Source organism: Pezoporus wallicus, unplaced genomic scaffold (genome assembly GCF_028554395.1).
Source record: "Pezoporus wallicus isolate ANWC-B61680 ecotype Strahan unplaced genomic scaffold, APGP_CSIRO_Pwel_v1 contig_6966, whole genome shotgun sequence".
Classification (NCBI taxonomy): Eukaryota; Metazoa; Chordata; class Aves; order Psittaciformes; family Psittacidae; genus Pezoporus; species Pezoporus wallicus.
In genome coordinates, this window is record NW_026639746.1 from 2369766 (window position 1) to 2391474 (window position 21709).

Sequence of the window (21709 nt, forward strand, 5' to 3'; positions counted from 1 at the left end):
TAAACAATACACCTAATAATAGCGGAAATAGTCTTTGATGCTGTTACTGGCTGGGAGGGGGGATTTTGGATGACTTATGTATCATGTTAGTAACAGCTATTTTAATGTTAATATGCATGGTTTTGTAGACTTGAAAGGAAAGTGCAGGCCAGGGAGTGCCACCTAAATGAAATCACGTGTGTTGTTCTGGCCACAGGCTCATCCGGGGAGTTCATGAAATGGGTGTTTTGCTCATGCATGCTGCCTGTTGTTCTCCTGCCATGCTGCACTATGAAAAGCCTGCTTCTGTGTTCCTCCCATTGGGTAGTGGGGGGCTGCTGTTGGGTCTGCCTGAAACCAGGGTACTCAACTGCATCTCCCTCACCTTCCCTCCCAGGAAGGTGCTCCAGCACCCAACTGTTGCTATGGCCCTATACTGAACATGTTCCAGTTGATAGATATTTTTTTGTACTGATTGATACAGACAGACCAGGCACAGTACTCCAGGTGAGGTCCAACAACGTCTAAGTAGAGATGGATAATCCCTTCCTGAAGTAATTTCCAACCTGAATTATCTCAGAATGCTATGAAATGGGTGCTGGCTAGTAAGTCCAAAAGTCATAAGGAAATAAGGGTGGTTGAGGGGGGATACTTATAGGAGGGGTGTTATAGGAGAGAAGTTCTTGAGGGAACAAGGGAGAAGTCACAATTAATGCTAGAAAACTCACCTCCAAAAGTTCAGTAAAATAGTCCAAGGTTTTGCTAGAAATCGTGGTAATCTTCTGCAAATGGAGCTGATGAACTGATGAACTTCAGAAGAAAATTCCTGAAACACAACCTGACGATTTTAGAGTATAAGATAGCACAGGAAATTGTGCTCATTGGAAATGCCTTTTCTATTATTACTGCTTTCAAATGCAATTGAGAGGAAGAAATAGATACAAGAATACTTGCAAGCCTCTTAGTTTCTGGGCATGCTTTGGCATACTTTAGCATTGCAGTCCATGGCAAAACCCCTTCCTCTTCTCCTGGCTGAGAAGGGAATAAGAAAAAGAAAAGGGGAGGCCAACAAGTGATACCATTCTGTTTCTCTGATCTGAAGACCAGGTTTGTCACCGCCTCATCAGACTGCATCCTAAGCTTCGGGATATTTTGTGTTTTCTTAAAGCTCTGGTTGCTAGAACTGAGAAGTGACCCCTTATGATTTTAGAGAACACCTATTAAAAATTGAAGACATTGCAAGGTTTAGAGCCTAGAGGGTAAATACTGCCAACTGTCTGTTTCACACTTTTCTCTTTTCTTTTTTTCCCCTACTCCCAGGAGTAAGTTGGTCAAACTGGCCACCATAATGGCATTTCTACCTCCTGGGACACTAATGGTTCAGACAAACCTGTGGTGAAAATGGAAGATGTCATTTCTGGGTTTTAAGCTACCTTTTTACGTGCTGATGGTGAGAAGCTATGGACACAAGTTTCTGCTAGGGCAGATGGTGAAGGAGGTGGATTCTGGGCTGTTGGGGAGCAGTGGCGGTCCAGACCTTAGATGCACATCTCCTGTCTGGTCTTAAGGGGCTCTGTGCTGAAGAAAGAGGAGGAGGAGATTTTTTGCTTTCACCATAGCCATGGCATAGGACTGGAGTAATACCTACTGGATTTAGAGCTGTTTCCTACCACAGGTGGTCTTTCTTCTCTCATGACAGTGGCTACATGCAAAGGCACAGATACTGCATTTGAGAAACAGGGCTGTGCTGACAAACAATGGATGGGGTACCTGAGGTGTTCCACAGAGCTGCTGCCTTGGTGGGTATGTGACTGGATAAAATTATCCTCTTGTAAATCACCCCTGAGGGGAGAAGAAGAGAAATGTGATGTGCCCCACCTCTGAAGGGTCATTAGTGCAGCAAGCTCCTTGTACCGATTCCAGTGATGAACGTGTTTGACTTGAATTGTACAAAATCTGCTTTAAAAATTCATGTTTTCTTTTTCCTCCTGCCCCTGTTAGCTCTGTGTGCTGTTTGAAAAATGACTCACCCCTCTTGAGACCGCTTTAAATTCAAACAGCTGAATCACTGCTTTTGACCGATGTTTTGTTGAAAGATTCCCCTGGCATTTGCCAGCTCTTTTGGGCAAACACCTTTTTTGCCTTGCCTTGCCGATACATTTGTGTGTCCCATCAGAGAGTGCAAGATAAAGGTTTTGAGCCAGTTTTTGTCAGAACAGTGGAGGCAAACTTCAGTTCAATGTGAAAGTCAGGCCAGGAAGTGACAGCTCAGGTGTGCGGAGTGTGACCCGTCCTGGGTGAGCCTACACATGGTGCGGCTTCATGCTGTGCGTGCAGCAAAAGGTGTGTGATACAGTACAGCTGCGGGTACCAGAGGGGCTGGGTGTTTTGGCTGTTTTCGGGTGTATTGTTGTTACTTGTAAATAGACGTTTAGGACAGTTTTGTATTCTAAACAATGACACCTGGAGACAAAAAGACTATCTGAGAGTTAGCGTAAAAAAGCTATGATCACACAAAGGAAAAAATACACTTTTCTTACTCACCAGAACAGTCAGGAGTGGACAGGGTTTATGTTGATCACAAATACTCACAGATTTTACCATGTTGTCTGCAATAACACTAAGGCAACATTTGCTTCAGGAAAATATTCTAGATGCATGGCATGGAGGCTAAATTTTAGCCAAGCTATTTCTTTCATGATGTAGCTGTTATCTTTCTCATTTATGTCTTGAATAGGTGTTGATAAATGTTCCCATTTGCAGTAAAATTCAGAGGCAAAGAGGGTTTCATCTTAGTTTTCCGTGACCATATGCAATCAGGAACTATTAATATTGATCATCACAATCTAATTCAAAGCAGAGAGCAAAACTTGGGATGTTAAAGCCTTGGGCAAAATTGTCATAATTTACTGTTACGGGGAAAACCTGATGGTTAGCTGCTTAGATTAAAAATCCCTGAGAGTTTTCCACAGGAAAGTTTTATTAAAGGCATGCCATGAAAATATAGTTATACAGCACTCCTTGCTCACATATATAGTTACATATATATTTATGTATCTGTAAAAACTAATTCCCTTGCCTATGTTAAATGACATTTTAGATCATTTAAGGGGGGGGGGGAATCTTTATAATACCATAGAGTTATTTGTATCAGTTGTATTGCTTTTTTTCTAACTTCTTGTATTTTATTCAGCTCAACCAAATGCTTTTTTTTTCCCCGAAAATCCCCAAAGCTAGAACCAGAAGGATCAGTCAGCTTCCTCAGGATAGCTCATTCCTGTCATTGTGTCTGCGTGGAAACATTTTATCTGAGCATAACTGGTTTTGCACCATGGAAATATTTAGCTCAGCTTGAGGAAACCAGTTTGGTGTTCTCAAATACCAGGTTGGTGCTGTGAGCTGGGGTAAGGCTGCCCTTGGTGCTTGGGTATGCATTGTTGGCCTATGGGACAGGGACAGTGCAGGAGAGGGAGCACAGGTTCCCCCGCCGCCACCACATCCATGCATGGCAGTGCTCAGGCTTGACTGTGGTGTGTGGTGACGAGTTTTGTCAGGGCAGTGCAAGCTGGAGCTGACACCGGCCTGGAATGCCTGAACCCCGTAACCAGGACTTGGGAGAAGGGAGCAGGGCAGCCCTTTTCTCGCTTCCTGAGATGGCACCGTGTGTCCTGCAGGGCTTTGCCCACTCCTGGGACACAGGCAGGACCCAAGCCTGTAAGGATCATTTTCACACTGCTGTGCACTTGGTGAGGTGGGTACAGTGAGCTGTACTGCAAGAATTGGAGACGTGACTCCCATGGTTCAGGCACGGGTGCTCAGTTTCATTCAACATCATCTTACTGAGGAGCACATGGCAGCCATGGCCCTGGGGACTGCAATGGGACTGTGGATGCTGCCAGAGATTAGCTGCCGTCATCCTCAGGTGGCACCAAGCTCTGTGCCACAGGTAACCATGCCCAGCTGTCATCCCCTGGGAGTGCATGCATCACCTACATGTGTATGTTCATCTCTATGAGGCATTTTAGGCAATTGTAGGTGGTACCAAAGTTACACTCTCAAACTCGTTACAGGCTGGCAGAGTTATAGTCTGCCCACATTTATAGAATAGGCTATTAAACCGATACAGTGGGTCACACTACATGCTGAGAAACACTAAAAACCCAGCCTCATGTACCCCCTTCATAGATACTGAATGTCCACAGTTTGCAGACTGCAACCTGGGCAAAGTTCTGCTCAGCAAACAGCTGTATATATTTAAGTGCAGGTATTTTGCATTGAATGATAGTTTTTGAGCGCAGGGCACCCTTGCCAGGCACGTTTTTTTTTGTCCCAGCCTTGTGTCTGCATTTGTTTCTCTACAAATTTTTCCATGGAAAATTGTCAGCTTGGAGATAGCAGTTTAGCTGGATCAGTTTTCATTTTTCTCTGAACGTGGCATGCTGCCAGCAGGTTAGAGTTGAGGGCCAAGCATCTGGAATCTGAAGTTCTATTCCCAGCTGTTCCATTAACTTGTTCTCCAACCTTAGGCAAGTGGGTTTGGGGTTATTTTTAATTGCATCAACAGAAACAGTGTGCCACCTCAGAGGGTTTAATTAATGTCTGTAAAATATTTCAAGATTGTTGGATGAAGACAGGAATGATTCCACACGGTACCCATGGTGTCTGATGGCCAGGCCCAGGGCATGCCAGCCCTCTGTTTGCAGAGCAGGCACTAGGACATTGGTATCAACCTGACGTATGAGCCGCTTAATTCCCTTCACTCCCTACCTTAGGCACCTGCATCAACTGCCAGTTTCTTTTCTCAGCTGATCATGTTAAAGCTCTAATTGTATTGATTTTAGAGCAAATAGAATTGATTTTAGAGTAAATCACCTGGAGATTGTAGGGGAGATCCAGAGCCCATTAAAATCACTAGGGACCTTCCATACACTTTGGTGGATCTGGGGTGAGCAAGGGCAGTATTTACCAGATCAATGCTCCAACTATGTTAATATGTAAGACCATGTTGAAAAGATAAGGAAATGAAGATGGAGCTGATCCAATCCATTCATCAGCTTCTTTATGACTTAGCTATCCTGTCCCATTCTTGTTATAGGCATGGGTGATATGGCTGACAGGTAGACACAAGCCAGATCATTCTTGGTTATCATGAAGTCCACATTCACACAACAGAATCTGGCTTCTTCCCTGTTTTGAACAATAAACTGAGATGAAAAGGATTGTGTTGCTAGTTATGTGAAATGTTTTAAGTGAACTTGAAAAGAAAAAAAGGCCTGGTGTACGACCATATCAAATAGGTTTTTAGCCTAATGAGCAGTGTCTAAAGCTTCCCTGTGTCACATTCTTGGATCTTACATCCAAGCAAAACACCCACTAATTCTAACAAGAACAGAATTCAACCCCATTTGTAAAAATAAAATATGCAGGCTTATAAGGCTGAAATTTCCTCAGTGGAGGAATTTCCTGTAGTAAAAAAAAATCCTCATTAAAAGAAAAAGAATCAGGGAGAAGTGCCACAGAGAATTTAAAGTACCTGTTTTTTTTAATCAAGAACTGCATCTGTAATATTTTGTGCATATAGGTAGCCCAAGACTGAGCCCAGCTGTACACTGTTAGAGTAACAGATCTGTCTGCATTAGCCTCTGTGAAGAAGCTTGTAAACAGAGGAGGAGAGTCACTGTGAAGTCTGAAAAAAGCCCCTCTGAAACATAAGGCAGCTGTGAACATGACTTACCTCTGCGGTACAGCCATTCCTCAGTGAAGCTAAAAGGGTCTCATAGCTCTAAGGAAAAAGAAAAAGGGGGCAGGAAACTTTTATTTCCTTAAAATCTTAACATGTGCCTGTTCAATGTTACTGCAGGAGCACCACAATGGTCAGAGCTATGAAAGTGCAGATACTTCATGGATGATCTACAGACTTTCTAATACAGCTATCAACATACAGACCAGTTTTCTCAGAGCTGCTGGTAACTGCAAAAGGTAGGTCTGAACTGGGTTATGTCTCTAAGATACTTTTTAGATTAGCTTCTCCTTATAACTCCAGAATCCAGAGTTAGTTGTGACCTTTGAAATGTCTTTATTCTTCTCATCATTGGTTTGACTCTCTATACTCCAAACTAAGATATCATTAAATAAGCTACATTTAATTTAGGTGCTCCTAACAATTAGCCCTGTAAGCTACTCCTGTCTCTAGATCTACTGAGAGCACCACGAGGGGTGCCTGGGTATGAGAGTGTCTCTTTGTGCTAGCTTTACTACTGCAGCACTGGAGATTGATGACTGTACCATGCTTGACCAAGGTCTGCTTATTGTGCCATGCACATGGCTACCTATACAGATGCAGTTATGCTGTTTCAGTGCTGGAGCAGACCTGACTAGCAATGCTGCCTGTATCCTGCCCTGGTGCAGTTCATGCCAGGCTCAGATCTTTGGCAATGGAAAGAGGAGGGAAAAAGGGGGGAGATTTTAGCAGCACATTCCCAGTTTGCCGTCTAACACTGTTCTGCCTGAGAGTTTTATCCTCTCCTTTGGCTTCCTGTGTATCAGTAAGGCAGGAAATGGTGTATTCACAGTGATTCCCAACTGAGGAGACCAGTCCTGGGGGTTACTCTTGTAGCAGCCATTGCTCAGAACAGTTTCTTCTGGTCTTGAGGGCTACATGCCTATGAAGGCAGCCATCTCCTTCCTCAAAGCTTGGCAAGGCTCAATGATCTGATCCTCTCCCAAGGCCCCACTGCTGAGGCCTTGTAGTGATCTCATCTGTCCTTGGGTTTGTCACTTGCTGGAAGAGGCTAAAACTAGCATCTTTTCGCAGCAGACTGTTAACAGAAAGGTTTTGGCCACAGACATTCCAGTTGGTCATCGGTAGTGGAGCAAAACTACTGGTGAGTCTCTGAAATCATCTGTCAGAGAGCAGTTTTGGGTTAAATAGGACCTAACCAAAGGCCAGCTCATCACCCAGTAGCGCTAACACCCCACAAACCTCTGCTGGCCCAGCAAGCGGGGTGATGGCCATTGCTGGTGACCAGCACAATAGGACTGCTTGCAGGGCAGAGCCTTGCAGCCCAGCTGGCAGTCCTGCAGCTTACCCCACGCAGCACATGTGTGCAGGCCCCCAAAAAGAAATTGCTTAAAAGTTTAAAATTAATAATTCAGCACTCCTTTGATTTATGAGTTTTAACTAGTGCAGAATGTGTGTCCTGCCACATCACTTCAACCTTGAAATGGTTCACAAAGAGATATGATTCAGACTCTAAATGTTTAAAACCAGAATCTAATCTTAGATACCTTATGTATGCTGTCATCTCAAAAACCCGATAAAGACAGACAATGATGGACAGCACAGATTGAAATTAAATTCAAGCTCTGTATTAAAAAACCTGTCCTACTAATTCACATGAATGATTAACCACAAAGACACTAAAGTCTGTGAGTTACAGCAGTGCTGAAGTGGTCTGTGTCATCACTGTCTTGGTTAACTTTAGAATAAAATAGTCCAAACCCACCACACAGGGAAAGTTCATCACCTCCTCTTTCCCCTCTTTTCTCTCAGAGATGCAGCTAAACTATTAACGTTTTCCAGCAAACAGAACATTTCTAATCTTCCTTTCACTGGAAAGAAAGAGAAAATCACAACCATAACCTAAATCAAAAGCTATAATAGCACTTGGGCAGTTACAGGCTCTTACTATAGAGAGATGGGTCAAAGCAACCAGCATTTGAAACTTCACATGCAAAGAGCAAAAACATAAGTCAACACGGCTCTCCACTGAATATTATTGTAAGAGGAGTAAGCGCACCAGGGTATGACCCTATTAAATACCGAACCTGTAGCTCCAGAATAGCACAAAACCCAGATGGATGATCTCATCTCGAGCGGTAATGTGCCAGAATACAAATAGAGGATTGCAAATGCTTCAAGTGCACAAGAAAAACAAAATAAGACTGTTAAAATAAAAGGTGGAACATTATATAATGACAGCTGAGCAGAATGAGGGATTCTAGACCTGCTGCTGCTGCAGAAACTGATGGTGATCATTCTGTTCCCTTAGCTGGACTTTAAGGCCTCATTATGGGTCTTCTGGATGTTATAATCTTATAGCAGTTTCACAAAGTAAAAGCAGCAATAAGGCTAAACACCCCATCAAGTGAACGAGATGTGGATATTTAGCCTTTTCTAAAGGCTAAATAATGGTAATGTCTGTATTGGTTTTTAGTTTGGGCCTAGCATAGTGCACGCACCAGTCTCTGGCAGAGGGTGCTGCAGACTTCAGGTGGAGCAGAGGTCAACTCTGAAGGGTCAGTTGCGTTATCAGGTATGAATAGTATTGTACGTAACCAGTGGGTGTTTATTAACAAAACAAACACAATTTAGTTTGGACAGATGGAAGTGTTTTATATTTCAGTAAGTCTTTCTGCTCTGGCATAAAAAAAATCCACTGCTGTCATTTCCCAATGAGCTGAGACTGAGAGGGCCTGTGTGCCCATGGGGGCTTCAAGTATGAAAAGTAAGAGCATGACTAATCCATGCACTGATTGTTTCCTTCCCTGGGCTTTCAGAGGAATGTAACGTTGTGGTCCAGCAAGTGCCACCGAAACACAACACAAGGTGAAAACCCACACGAAGAAGGGGCACATGAAAGAGGGCAAGGAAATGAGCCAGACCCACAATAATGAAATTCCAAATAACATCCTGGAGGCAGCTTTACAATTATGAGTATTGCCATGGACCCAGATGCAGCTGCAAGATACATGGATTTTGGTTTGGTTTATATCCCATGGATTGGTGTCCAGGCTCTGCAGCTAGCAAGTATGATCTCTTACTGAATAGGAGCGTAGCCACAGGAGAGGGAAGATTAGGCGTATCAAAGGAATACATTTTTCATTTCACTCCTTTCTTATTACAGTAGATTAAAAGGGGGGAAAAAAAGAGTTTTGTTCAACATTCAATTTTGAGGAGAATTAAATAAGCCAAAAACATTGTTCAGAATTAGAGCAGTGAATAAAGGATTTCAAAAACACAGTGTGTGGTTCATGGTGGGATTTTTATTTCCTTTTAAGATGAGCCATATACAGCTATTGTCCCCTCTCCCACTGAGGAAATAGTTTCTTTCTGAAGTGTTCAATCTGTTAAGACACATAGGTGCTTTAAAAGCTTAAAAAAAAGAAGGCAAGCACTCAAACTCTCTTCTGGTTCAAATGGCAATTATCTGAAAAGGAGCAAAGAAACAGGAATATGTGGATAAATGAAATAGCTTTTGATTGCCTGGCTATGAATGATAGTAAGATTTGTCCTCTTTGGGAATGACACGCAGTAGCTCACAGTATACACTGGCAAGACAAAAGTCAGCCCTGAATGACTGGTACAACAGCAGTGATCTTACGTAACATGGATGGTTATTACAAGCCTGCACAGGAGCAGTCGCTTTCTTCTCTAATGGGTGGAGAAATGCTCCTCATCACCAAGCCATAAGTGGGCGTGGGCAAAACTTAAACACTTCCTGATAACTATGGGTCTGGGAAGTCTCTTTTCCTTCATTTCTGCAGGGATTGTTAAACACTAAGACTTCCACAGTCGTTGTCAGGCTCCATCAAAACAAAGGCTAACAAAAGAGGAAGGCTGAAAGACCAGCTCTGGTTTACAATTCCATCATTCATCAAACAAAGGTTTCTCAAAATGAAGACAGAAACACAGACTAGGCAAGCACAGAGCCTGAGAAAACAATTACTGATCATTTTAGCATGTGTGCTGCTGTCATTGATTCTCTAGGGAATCCCATTGCTCCAGGCAGATCTGGCAAAGCAGACCTCTAAGAAGACAGGAGCTTGTGTAACAGAGAACCTGGAAGCTTCAGGTGCTGAGCTTGGTGGTGTTGAGCTGGGAATGAGGGATGAAAGCAAGTCACAAGGACCACCGTGCTGAGATTTACAGTGCAACAACTCTAGTGACTCAAGTGCCACATTTCAGTCCTTCAGAGCGTGAAGCAGAATAGCAGAGGACTTGAGCCAGCCATTGGGAGAAGAATGGCAGCCAGCCATCCTCCTTTAAACTTCTGAAGCTGACAGTCTCACTCCTCTGACTGCGAGAGGAAGAACCCCAAGCAGCTTCCCCTATAAGCTTTTTCTGAGAGAAGACAATAGACTTGGAAGAGGCCCAGAGAGAAGGCAACCTCTGCTCAAGATACAGAATTCTTTAGCAAGGGAGTTCTCAGAGAACTGTTACACCACATGCTTAGGTACAAATGGGAAACCTGACTGGACCCTTAGTTTATCAGGCTAAATGGAGCATTGCAGCCATGGGCAGTATGTGAAAGTGGGGTTTCCTGATCATATTCAGAGACTTTATTTAAGGCCATACAGGTACATGCTACGAGGGCATACTGTGGTTGAAAACGGTTGTGTTGCTAACAGGACTTGAGAACCTGGAACAGTAAAGGACTGGCCACAAAATCTCATCAGTTGGCAAATGCAGGACAGCTGAATTTCAAGCTCAGAACCATTTCAAATCTTATGCAGCTGGCTAAAAATCCCATGACAGTTTGTGTATTTGTGAATTTATGAATTCCAGTCTGAGTTTCTGAATTCTCTGTATGGTTCTGTTTATAGTCATGGCTCTGCTGGCCTTCAAAGGTTGCACAGCTTAGGCTGAGCAGGCTGAGACACATATGTCCAACACAGCAGCCTGCAGAAGAGGGAGGTTCAAGTATGGCTGTAACAGACCGATCAGAGAAACCATCTTGAGGAAGCACTGTGCCTCACGCATGCAAGCTAGCCAAGATCCCCTCCATCCATAACTGCTTGCTTGTAATCTATAGCATGCAGAGTGGCAAAAAGATCTAGTAAGGTGTCAGAGGGAAACCTGGCACTAGAGAATAAAGAGTAAATTCCTGGCCAGAGGCAAAAAGCCCCAAAATTCTCTTCAGCTGCATGAGTTGCTCCATATTAGGGAAGTGGGGGCATCATCTGAGATCTCTATGTGCTTGTTTGCTGGTGAGGAGACAAGGAAACCCTTTGGAGAGGCTACAGTGAGCACTGGTATTCAGACTTCCTGCTGGTGGTTGACAGCCTGCACCCATCTCTGAACTGTGGCTGGGAGATGTCCAGTCAGGGGAGTTTTGTTCATAGGTGCCGCTATGGAGTACAGTGGCTCCCATTATGCAGAGGGAAGGTTCTTGTGCTCAAAGAAATGCCCCATAGAGGGGTTGCAGTAGGGATGAAAAGGAGGGAGACCCCCAGTGTGCTTTTTTCTTGCAGATGAACCAGATGGCAGGAGCAGCAGAAACCAAAGGAGGAGCAGGAAGCCTTTAAGAATGAGATTGCTAAAACACAGGGAAAATGGAAGTGAAAAACTCGGCCTGGACAAAACCGAGCACCAGAATGGAAAAGCAAGCCCTGGAGGAGCTTAGCCAAAAGGGGAAAGAATAAAGAAAAGCAGCTCAGTTCTTCAATTCAAATTCCAATTCTGTGCTTTCAGGAGAGGAGTCTTAGAGAAACTGAAGAACTGGCATTGTCTCCTTTGTAGTTGCAGCTGCTCACAGTCACTGCCTCCATGTTCCCAAACCTAGGCAGTGCCAAAAGCCTGCCGATTTCCCAGGATGTAGAAAAAGAGCACCTCAGAGTGACCATCACAAACTCACACATGCCAGGAGACACACAGGTAAGAACGGTTCTGCTGCAGTATGCCACAGCCCACGGCAGCTCATTATTGGCCGCAGCTGCTCTGCATCAAGTCATTGATGGTGGTGGACATGTAATGTTCCCACTGAAAGCCCTACTTGCTCAAGCAGGGCTTTCTGAGCTCTCTGGAGAGGTGCTGCTGAGCCTGCGTATTAACGGGCTTTCAGGTCCCAAGACAGATTTATCAGGCAAGAAGCTCTCGCTGCAGGATGTTGCACTACACGCTCTTCTCAAGAGTACTCTCATTTTTCAGAGCAAATGCCCATAGAAAGGGCATGATGTCAAGCGTACCATCTGCAGGATGCGCTGTGCTCCTCCATTACCAACCGCAGACCGACAGACGCTGCTGCTCTATCACCCCTGGAGGAAGCATTACAAATCTCTTTCGGCACCCACCCCCCAGTTTCAGTAAAGATCCATGACACTTGATGGAAAAAAACAACATTGTATTTGATTTACAATTAACAGGATTTACAAATAATGACAGAGAAACAGATTAGCCATGAAATTAGGATGCCTTTGCTGATGAAGGAGTAGCTGGCAAAGCACCTTTATGCAGAAGTCATGTACCTCAGTCCTAAACAGCGTAAAATAACTTACAGCCCAGGCAGGTTCAGGAATGATTATACACAAATAACAAGGAGTTGAGTACAAAATAAACCAAGAAACCCATCCCAGCCAACTGGGTCGGGAACCAGCTCTGGTGAGGCTTTTGCTTGCTGGAAACTGAAGGAAAGGCCCACTGACAAATACTAGGCAATTGTCAAAAAGGGTGGGGGGAGATATATCAACAAACAGTAAAAGCCACTGTGTGACAACCTACCGGGCAGGGAGAGCAGGCAGCAGACACTGCGTCAGCTTGCTGAGAATCAGCAGAGTCCGGGCGCTTGGCAGGACAGTGAACGAAGGAGTACAGATGGCAGCGCTTCATTAAAATGCTACGTTACTGCCAAAGACTTGCGAGACAAAGAGGAATAAAGTTCTCTGATGTGCAATACAGCAATTTAAGAAGACGTACCTAACCTTTTGATTTGTACGGAGCTTACCTCTATTGTAAACACACACTTCCTGACAAGTTATTTCAGTTTTCTTTGCTATGGGTCATGGTGTGTATTCAATCAAATGCAGCATTCCAAGGCTCAAAACTGACTGAGTGGTTTCCAATAGACTGGTATATGATTTTTCCAATATCATACTAGTATTTTACATCACAAATACAATAAGAACAAGTGATGGTATTTCTAGGACAGTTCCAAGATTCAAATAAAAAAATCATCAGAACCATTCTAAAATAAGATATTATACATAATCGAATCATGTTAAACAGCACACTCTCGGCAAGCAGCTAATTACAAGCATTCTGCTGGTCATGTTTTTCACACAAAAGTCATTCAATAGCACATAAATATTTCTTTTCTGATCTGCTTCTTTTTACAAAACCATTCATCAGATTCACAGAATTAGTACAAGTAAGGCACATTAGCATATATCATAAAACTCACAATAATAACAAAGAGTTGTAAAGTTTTAAGGACTAATTCCTTCTTTGCAGTGATTTCTGAACTGCACGAGGCTTTATCAGTAGAACCCTCCTACACTGACATTACTCTTATTTCCGTCACAGCCAGCCGTGGTGGGTGCAATACTGTGCATCACCACGGACATAAATAATTAATTTAAAGAACTGTGTGTGACAGCAAATCCCATTTTCAGATCTTGCAGAGAAATCTGACACGTTCAGGATGTTCATTATGAGCACAGACTAAGTTTTAGAGCTATATGGAAGTCAATTTCCAGTTATCAAAATAAAAGGGGATATTGCATGGGTCTCTGAAAATGTTACTGTTTTCCTAGTACAAATATTGCTTAACCTAGAAAGGATGCTATAGTATTGAATTTACTTGCATAATGAATCCTAAATGCTGATGTCTCAGATTCTACTAAATTAAATGAACTATAGGGTTTCCTTCTTCCACCCCCCACCCTGCCCCCAACCAAAGGACTCTCCGTCCCACAGAAGATTCATTTACACACGACACAGCTTTTAATTAGAAGCATAATTTACAGTAAAAATTCTTTACATTACACCTCTGCTATCAAAAAAACATGAAATCTTTCATTTAAAGTTGTAATTATACATTAAAAAATAGAACACTATTTCCTTAACAGGAAGAATGAATTTGAACATCTTCAGATCAGATTTCTTTATTGCGGCTTTTGAGTCAAAGGTCAGTCACTTTATTCTCTAACGCAGCTGCTATTTGCTGTAAACGGAAGGCAAGCTGCATTTTTTGTGCAGCTGGATCCTCTTCAAGTGCATTTATAATCTGGAAGAAATAAACACAGAATGTTTAGAATCATTTAGCTTAAAATATATGACAGTTCCTGGACCCAGTGTTTGATACTACATGGGTTGCAGAGTCTTTTGCATTGACTCTATACCAAAGATAAAGTCCATCAAGGAGGTCCCATGTTCTATTTTTACACAAAGGCAATAAAAATGATTGTCTCCATTACTTTATCTAAGTCATTGTAATGTTTCCCCTTATGCTGAGATCCAAGCAAATGAATGTATGTGAAATATTACATTCCAAGATGGAATATTATAGCTATTTATCTTTATAAATAATCTTTATTTTTTATATCCTTATAATCCTTTATATATATATTTTATATTTTTATAATCTTTTATTATTTATAAATATCTTTATAGCAATTTAAGAAACAGTGCCTGTGCTTACAGCGCACCCTACAAGGCTTAAGGGTCATTTACCAGCAGCAATTAAGCCCCATCCCCATGAGCTTTGGTTATGAGATGCTCCTGGGTGGTCCATGCACAGGCATGAGGTAGGGCAACATAAAATCTCTTGTGTCTGTCGGCAATACGAGGAAGAAAACAGCCTGGCCACAACATTAGGGAGCTGCCCTTTGGCTCTCACTGAGAAATGCCAAGGCTCTGGCCCAGCACCACGTAACTTGGGAAGCAAAGAGCTCATTAGAGGAGCTCCCCAGCATCCCACACGCTGCCCCTGCTCTACAGAATATATATAGGAAGGTATGACTTGAAGACACCAGGGATTTGAAAACAAGAGCTAGAAAAGGTCAACTGTTATGAGAAGGCTTTTTTTCAAATAGAGTTTTTTAGGGCTTCTCAAGATCAAATTTCAAAGGTTTCGAAAGGTTTTCATTTCCACCATCCTTTAGGAAAACCCTTCCACCAACTATTAGATTTCTCCAGTAGAAGAATGTGTTACATGACAAAACTTCCTTTTCTAGGACTGGCTTTATGAATAGAAGTCAGACACTCTAATCAAGCAGAAACCTTTAGCTTCTGTTTAAATACTATATCAACTTGCAAGTACAAGAACTGGAGAAATAGAGTTTGCCTGTCACTACCTGCGGTTCTTACTACTTCGTGCACATCACTGACAATGGAGATTAATGCAGTCACTATCAATCTAGCCAATAATTTCATTCTGAAAGGCTGGTATAGCAGTTGAGTTTCAAACAGCGAAGCAGATTTGTTTGGAAATAATTATTTTAATGGATCTGGTTTTAAAGTGTGAAAACATTTTTACAAGACAGAGTTAATAAATACTTATTACTGTATTTAAATTGGGCCTAATTTAATTTGATATTGTTCCCTTAATTTAAACAATTACATCTAGCTATAACTCCTCAAATCCAGAATAAATAATTCATGATTATCTCTGCTGGTGAATATATCCTTCAAATAAATGTGGACAATTAGAATGTACCCACTTAGTCACTGTCAAGCCCTGCAGAGATACAGAAGGTACAGCGCATGCTGGGAACCACTGCGTCAGTAATAAAGACAAGGGCAGCTGCAAAATGTTCCAATTTATGCAAATTAAAACATTTTCATGGAAAATAAATAAGCTCCATTAATTTTACTGAATGGTTCTTGACAGATTATCTCCATAACTCTGAATTAGCAGCCTTTTCATCAGATGCACCTTGTTGTTACACAGTGATGTATGCAGAAGCAAGAGCTGTAGCCACACACAGGGACTTGCTGTCTGCCACTGTTGAAGTTCCACAGGCTGGTGACTCCACCTGACCCTGCCACCAAATGTGAAGACACGAGGGGAAGCAGGGACACAGGGGTGTGGAAGAATCGGGGCTTTATGGTTCAATTGTCATCTGGGGTCCCTGTGGGTCCTGGTAAGAGGTCAGGCCATGGATCCATTTAGGAAGGTGTTGAAAGCCAGCTTGGTTGGTGCTGGGGATGAGGAAACCAATGCCACCAGGTTGGCCTGCATTCCTCTGGCTGCTTCCCCTACCAACCCTTGTTGCAAAACTTCTCAGAGTAATTTGATTTTCCCTGCTTACATCTGCTTAAATGCTGCAGCAGGCTGGCTGCTCCTGTACAAAGCAGATGCAGTGAAGCTGAGGATGAGACTCACTGACTTCAGTGCTAAACGTAAGTGAAAACATGAACTGTGCTGAGGTGCAGGACAAACCAAAGAGAGCTCAGATGTGCTGTACTCCTTTTTTGTTCAGCATCTGTTCTTGCTTTGATTTAATTCTGAGAGTTTTTTGGAGGCATTCATTTCCATGGAAACCTTTGAATAAAAGTTTCTTTCTCTCTTTTTGTTTTCAGATTAAGTTTGGAGAGCCATAGCCACAGCCCAGCTATACTGGGAATTTCTTTGTCCCCCTTTCTACAGGGTGTGAAAAACAGAGAAACATTTTGGACTGAATCCTTTTGAATCAGGCTATATTCCAGTTACTCTACTTTGGTTTACCTGGGGCAGGAACTTCATTGGGCACAGCAAAATGGGGACAGGAGCACGCATGGAAGTTTCAAGTGCATCTTAACTAATAAGAAAGGCATGGCTCCATTGCTACAAGCAAAACAAGTTTAATGGACTGTTCCTAATAAAAAAAAACCCACTGGCTTGAAACCTGATACAGCTCTTACGACTGCTTTTTGCTCAGTGACATTCTTATGTCCTAATTCTTAGGAATTAGAACTGTAGATCTGAGGAGAAATGATTTTTAAATCTATTTCTCTTTCAGATCTCATTAAACTCTCACTACCAAAACCAAATAGCCCATAATGAGATTCTTTGTTTATAAAAGTGCACCCTTGACCAGTGTAATTACGAAGCAAGGTGTGTAACTGCAAAGTTAGAGCTTTCTGCTCAGCACTGCTTCTGCCCAATTATCCAGGGAATTCCAGAAGTTGCAGTTGTTCTTTTAGATGGATGTTATAACTTTTACCATTGATATTAAAAAGTGAAAACAAGAGCCACAACTTACCTCATCATAGTATTTGTTAGTATACTGGTAGAGTTGGTGTAGAGCTACCAGCGTATTTAAGGAATCGGTATGTGCCTGTTAAACACAAGGAGGAAGCAAACGTGTCAAAATGTGATCACAGACAGCTGAAAGTTATGCACATCCACAACTGTTGGAATCACTTTACAAGATTTCCAAATGCAAGCTCTGCATCCTGTAACTTTTGTTCAGTGACAGCTGGGGCAGAAAAAAGGGGTGAGAAAACTTTTGTTCGGTGATTTTTAGATCAAGACTTTTCCGCTGGTCTTTTTCCACTGGAGGTGGAAAATATTTTGAGCTCAAAATGGTAAACCACAAACTACAGCCTAAACATCTGTTGGCAACACGGGTATGTATAACTAAAGCATTTACTCAGTACAGTCTACATACTGTTGAGATGTTAAGCATTGTTTCTGTCACTGTCATGGCTGTTTGAAATCCTTTCTCCAGCTCTTTTTACCTCTTTGAAACTACTCACACCTCACTACAGCAAAGGTGTAACTTATCAAGATCTTGAGCACATGTAAGTTTGGAAAAAGCCATCTGAATCATGAAGATGGGAAAGGATGGGGGGTAGAGAGAGATAGAGAGAAAAAGGACTCAGGAAATAACCCTTCCATTACCTCTTCCTCTCTCTCCCCTGGACATTTAATCAGTGAATGTGTTCTACCTAACAGATGTTTTTCATTCACAAGTATAGGACTTCAGTCTTTAGCTATGCCTTTAGTCTTTTAAGTTAGCTAAGAAAATGAAGAATTGCAAAATATTGCTACTGGCATAAATGATTATCCAAGGCATAAGGCAGCAGAGAAACATCCATCTTCCCTTGCTCTGTACAAGTCACTTCTAGAACTGGCCAAGATTTGCAATGTTTGATCACTCCTTCCATATTCATTTTATCATAATTTATAACGTAAGTGGAAAGGATCAGCATATTCTGCTGATGTTCAAACATTCTATTGAATTTACTTTTAATCACCAAACGTTTTAATTTTACATACTTCTCAATTTGCGTAATAAATAAAGTGAACTGGAAAATTAAATGCCACTGCAGATGAGTTTTATAGTGAATGACTGAAAATAGAAATGCTCTCATGAGGATGTTGATCTGCAAAATTGTTGGGTCGTAAGTGCACTGAAAAAAAACAAACCACAAAAAATTCCCCAAACATCCTCCTTATGCTAGAACTCTTCAACTAAATTAAGCAAATAAGCAACCCAGCCAGTAATACTCTGTTTCTTCACTCAGACTAAACATCTTTTCAGACTGGTGTAGCCCTGTCTTGGTTCTCCAAGTTAAACTGGGTGCTTCAAACTAAGCTGAACTATTGCACAGACAGGCTCTTTCAAGACTGAAGCAGGGTTTGTAGTCTCTTTGCTCCACCAGTCTCCAACCAGAGTCCCCAGTTAGCAACCACCCCCCTCTGCTCTTCTCCATGAGGGGTAACCCCCAATAACCTGTAAGGCAAAAAGAGGGTCACTGAGCGAGCACATGGTGAGCTTCTCACATGCAGCATGAAGCAGAAGTATTGCCCTTGTGTAGGCAATAGGCTTTACTTAATGTATGGGCCTCCTCTTTCATTTCTGGAACCTATTTTTTGCAGTGGTAGCACTGTGAACTCAGTCATTACTTGTTATCAGTATGATAATGCTAAAAATCTTCTGATGAGGGGGAGAGAAAAAACAATTCAAAAGTGCTGTAAGTTTTCCACAATGGATGTGAAAAAATCCAAACATTTTGCTCAGGCACCTACATCACCCAGACAGATTAGTGACAATAACTACCCTTGGTTCCAGTCAGCAATCAACATTCCAAATGGCTGAAAGGCATTAACTTAACAGGACAATTTCAGAGCATGAAATAACTCGTGTGATGTTTGCACATACAAGAAACCCACTTGTTCAGTTAGGAAGAGAAGACAAAGAAAAATAGTGCTACACTTGGCTCCGGTTTCAGGACAAGAAAATGGAATTGGCTCTTACCCTAGAAATCTCTGCTAGATGGGTATTCATGTCTTGGTCACTCACTGGCACCATCTGACGAATACCTTTGTAATAACTGCAACAGATGAAAACAGACTTTCAATAGGTGAAATACATTGTGGTTTCTTATAATTCTGTCTTTCAATTTTGCAGTTATGTTATACATGCTTCCTACTAATGCTGGAGATGCTTTGTCACAACAAACCAGTGATTCCTGTAGCAAACCTGCCTTCCACAGTCATTACTACCTTCACAGCAGAGGCAAATCGTACCTGACTGTACAGGGCCATACCACAGGAAAGAAATCTATTTATAGCTGCAGCCATAGATTATTTTAGGTCTTCAGAGTTTGGAAGTTATCAGCTAGCAAGAGTTTTGTCCTGCAGCAGATCTTCCATGGAATTCAAAGAATTCCCAATTAGGAAATGAATAAAGTCAGAGATGGAACAGAACAAATGTGTTTGTGAAAATGTGTTCAGGATTTGATCTTTACTGAGTTACAGAAGTGCAGCTTTGGGTAGACAGATCGTATGGGTAACAACCACCACTGCACAAAACAATATCATATTTTCACCTGAAAAAATCTACCTGTCTGTAGAGACATGAACACACACTGGGTCATAACGGCCCTCCATTTCATCCGCACCAACACCACCACCAATGGAAAGCTTTGACACTCGGGTGTAAAACTCTAAACATTAGACAGTTGACTTTGACTACCTCAGTGGTTTCTTTTGCTCTTACACAGGCCTAAAGCCCTATAAACTTCAAATAAGCATCAAAATAGTCTATACTCACTCTTCCACCATCTTCTTATAGTTTGAGATTTCTTTTGCGTAAAGTAATTTATTACTTGGAGAATCCTGAAAAATTTATAACAGAGAGAAACTTTATTGATTTAAGAACATCTATAGGAAGCAAAAGAAAGCCAAGAACTTAAGATCAAGCCTTTATATTCACATGCACTTCAGCTTTACAGATAGTAACACTTAGATGGTTATTAACATTGGTGGGACCATGTGTTCTGAAAGGATGAAGTTTACACACATCATTACTATTGAATTTTACAAATATTAAATGCAAGATGATACTAAAGATGGACATGAAATAATCAGCTCGTAAACTTGCTTTTTATAAAAGCAGTTGCTATTTTCTCCTTTCTATAAATACCAATTGGCAGACTACTCAGTAACACTGACACGTTCACCAATCTGCTAAGTGGTGAAATGCTAACTTCATTATAAAACTAAAACGAAATGATCAAGGTTGTATCTCCTCAGAGAATGGGTATTGTCTATGAGGATGCCCTTTCTCTTGTCAGGCATGAATGCAGTCGGGATGTAGAATGCAAATCACTTACTCTGCTTAATTTGTGCTCTGTTCTTGTGCAAGCATCCATGAAAGTCTGTGCAATGACTGACAAGGAAGCATCAACTACTTCGTGAACGTGAACATCAAAGATGAAATGGGGATTTTTCAGTATGTTTACCCAGAATCTAAGAGGCAGGCTGCAAAGCAAGGAAAAGATAAATAATCCTTTTTATACAACAAATGCTTTACAAAAATCAAATCACATGAAATTAAGTACAGGTTTTGCTTTTTGATCTCCTCACAACAGTGAAGCTTAATGGTGTATTTCAACATTTATATGAGCTATCTGTTGTCTGGCTTCCATGTCTGAAAACCAAGTCATTACATCTCTCAAGAACCTCAAATTCCCCCAAATAGCAAGAGAAGATGTCTGCATGGTTAGAGAAACTACCTGAGCATGGTTTTATTAGATTTTGTGCTTTGACAGGTAAATCTAGTCCCATTTGCCTCTTGCTTTCCTCTTCTCTGAGGAAAGACATAAAGTGAAGTGTTCAATCTGCACTGACAACCTCATAGGTTTCAGTTTTGCATCTTCTAGGTTTACAGGGAATCCTCAGGATCATATAAATGTATTATCTCAATTAAAATGATTTTGAGAATTATAAATGAAATTTACTTGTTTTGTGGTAAGAGTGCCAGTACATAGCTGGGAATTACACTCTCATTTCTCTTCAGTACAAATATTACTCTGTTCACACTGTACCTGTTTGTTTTCCAGATGTGAATGGTATCTTCATCCTTGATGTCATGTTTTTCTGCTTGCTCATCAAGAAAGTCAAAGAAGTATTTCACAGCTGGTGGCACCACGTGGTTTGAGTTGAGCACGCTATGAAAAAAGTTATCTACAAACTGCTGAAGTGTCCCCTAGAAGCAAATTTACAAAAATCTATTAGATTTGTGCTACAATTGCACTCGGTGCCATCCTCCACTCTTATTTCTATTGACACTAACATCCACTTGCAGTCACTGATGGCCTCCATCCTGAGTGCTAAGGGTACTGGGTGACAAAAACCAAGCAACTTCTTAGTGTAGTGACCTTCTAGAGAGCCATTTTATGTTCTAGCCTGAAAGGCTGCAACTTCACCAACTGTTCCACAGTTTGCAAAGGTGTGCTTTGTGCTTGACAGAAGAAGCAGAAACTGGTTGCTAAGCGTACAATACATTTACACTTCAGGGTTGCTGTGCACATAAAATAATTGCTAGCTGGTTATTAATGGCTTTGCAGCTTCTCACATCCAGTTTCTCTGACTCTGGAACACCATTCAGTTTTTAGAAAGAAACTGAGAGGAAAAAGTACCATTGTGCATTTGTCTTTTTGTCAGCAAAAACCAAAGACACATTGACAGTCCTTGAGGCGTAGGGGTAGCTGTGGTCCCAGCCATAACACCTGTGTACA

The 21709-nt window shown here is 41.7% G+C and overlaps 1 protein-coding gene and 1 long non-coding RNA gene across 5 annotated transcripts in view; one reads left to right on the forward strand and one right to left on the reverse strand.

The window, feature by feature from the left end:
* Positions 1–5694: 5694 nt before the first annotated feature.
* Positions 5695–11605, forward strand: LOC130602699 (uncharacterized). Its single transcript, XR_008972964.1, has 3 exons — positions 5695–5750; positions 5840–5945; positions 11233–11605. It is a non-coding gene; the product is annotated as an uncharacterized LOC130602699 (long non-coding RNA).
* A 479-nt stretch (positions 11606–12084) lies between these two features.
* The window catches only part of PLXNB2 (plexin B2), a 114609-nt gene continuing 104984 nt past the window's right edge, over positions 12085–21709 (reverse strand). For all 4 annotated transcript variants that reach the window (XM_057415831.1, XM_057415834.1, XM_057415830.1 and 1 more), the window contains exons 31-36: positions 21017–21177; positions 20303–20450; positions 19741–19805; positions 18943–19018; positions 16942–17016; positions 12085–13982 (exon numbers count right to left, since the gene is read on the reverse strand). In XM_057415831.1, the coding sequence (XP_057271814.1) occupies positions 13878–13982; positions 16942–17016; positions 18943–19018; positions 19741–19805; positions 20303–20450; positions 21017–21177 (630 nt within the window). In that variant the 3' untranslated portion in view covers positions 12085–13877. The remainder of the gene's footprint in view (positions 13983–16941; positions 17017–18942; positions 19019–19740; positions 19806–20302; positions 20451–21016; positions 21178–21709) is intronic.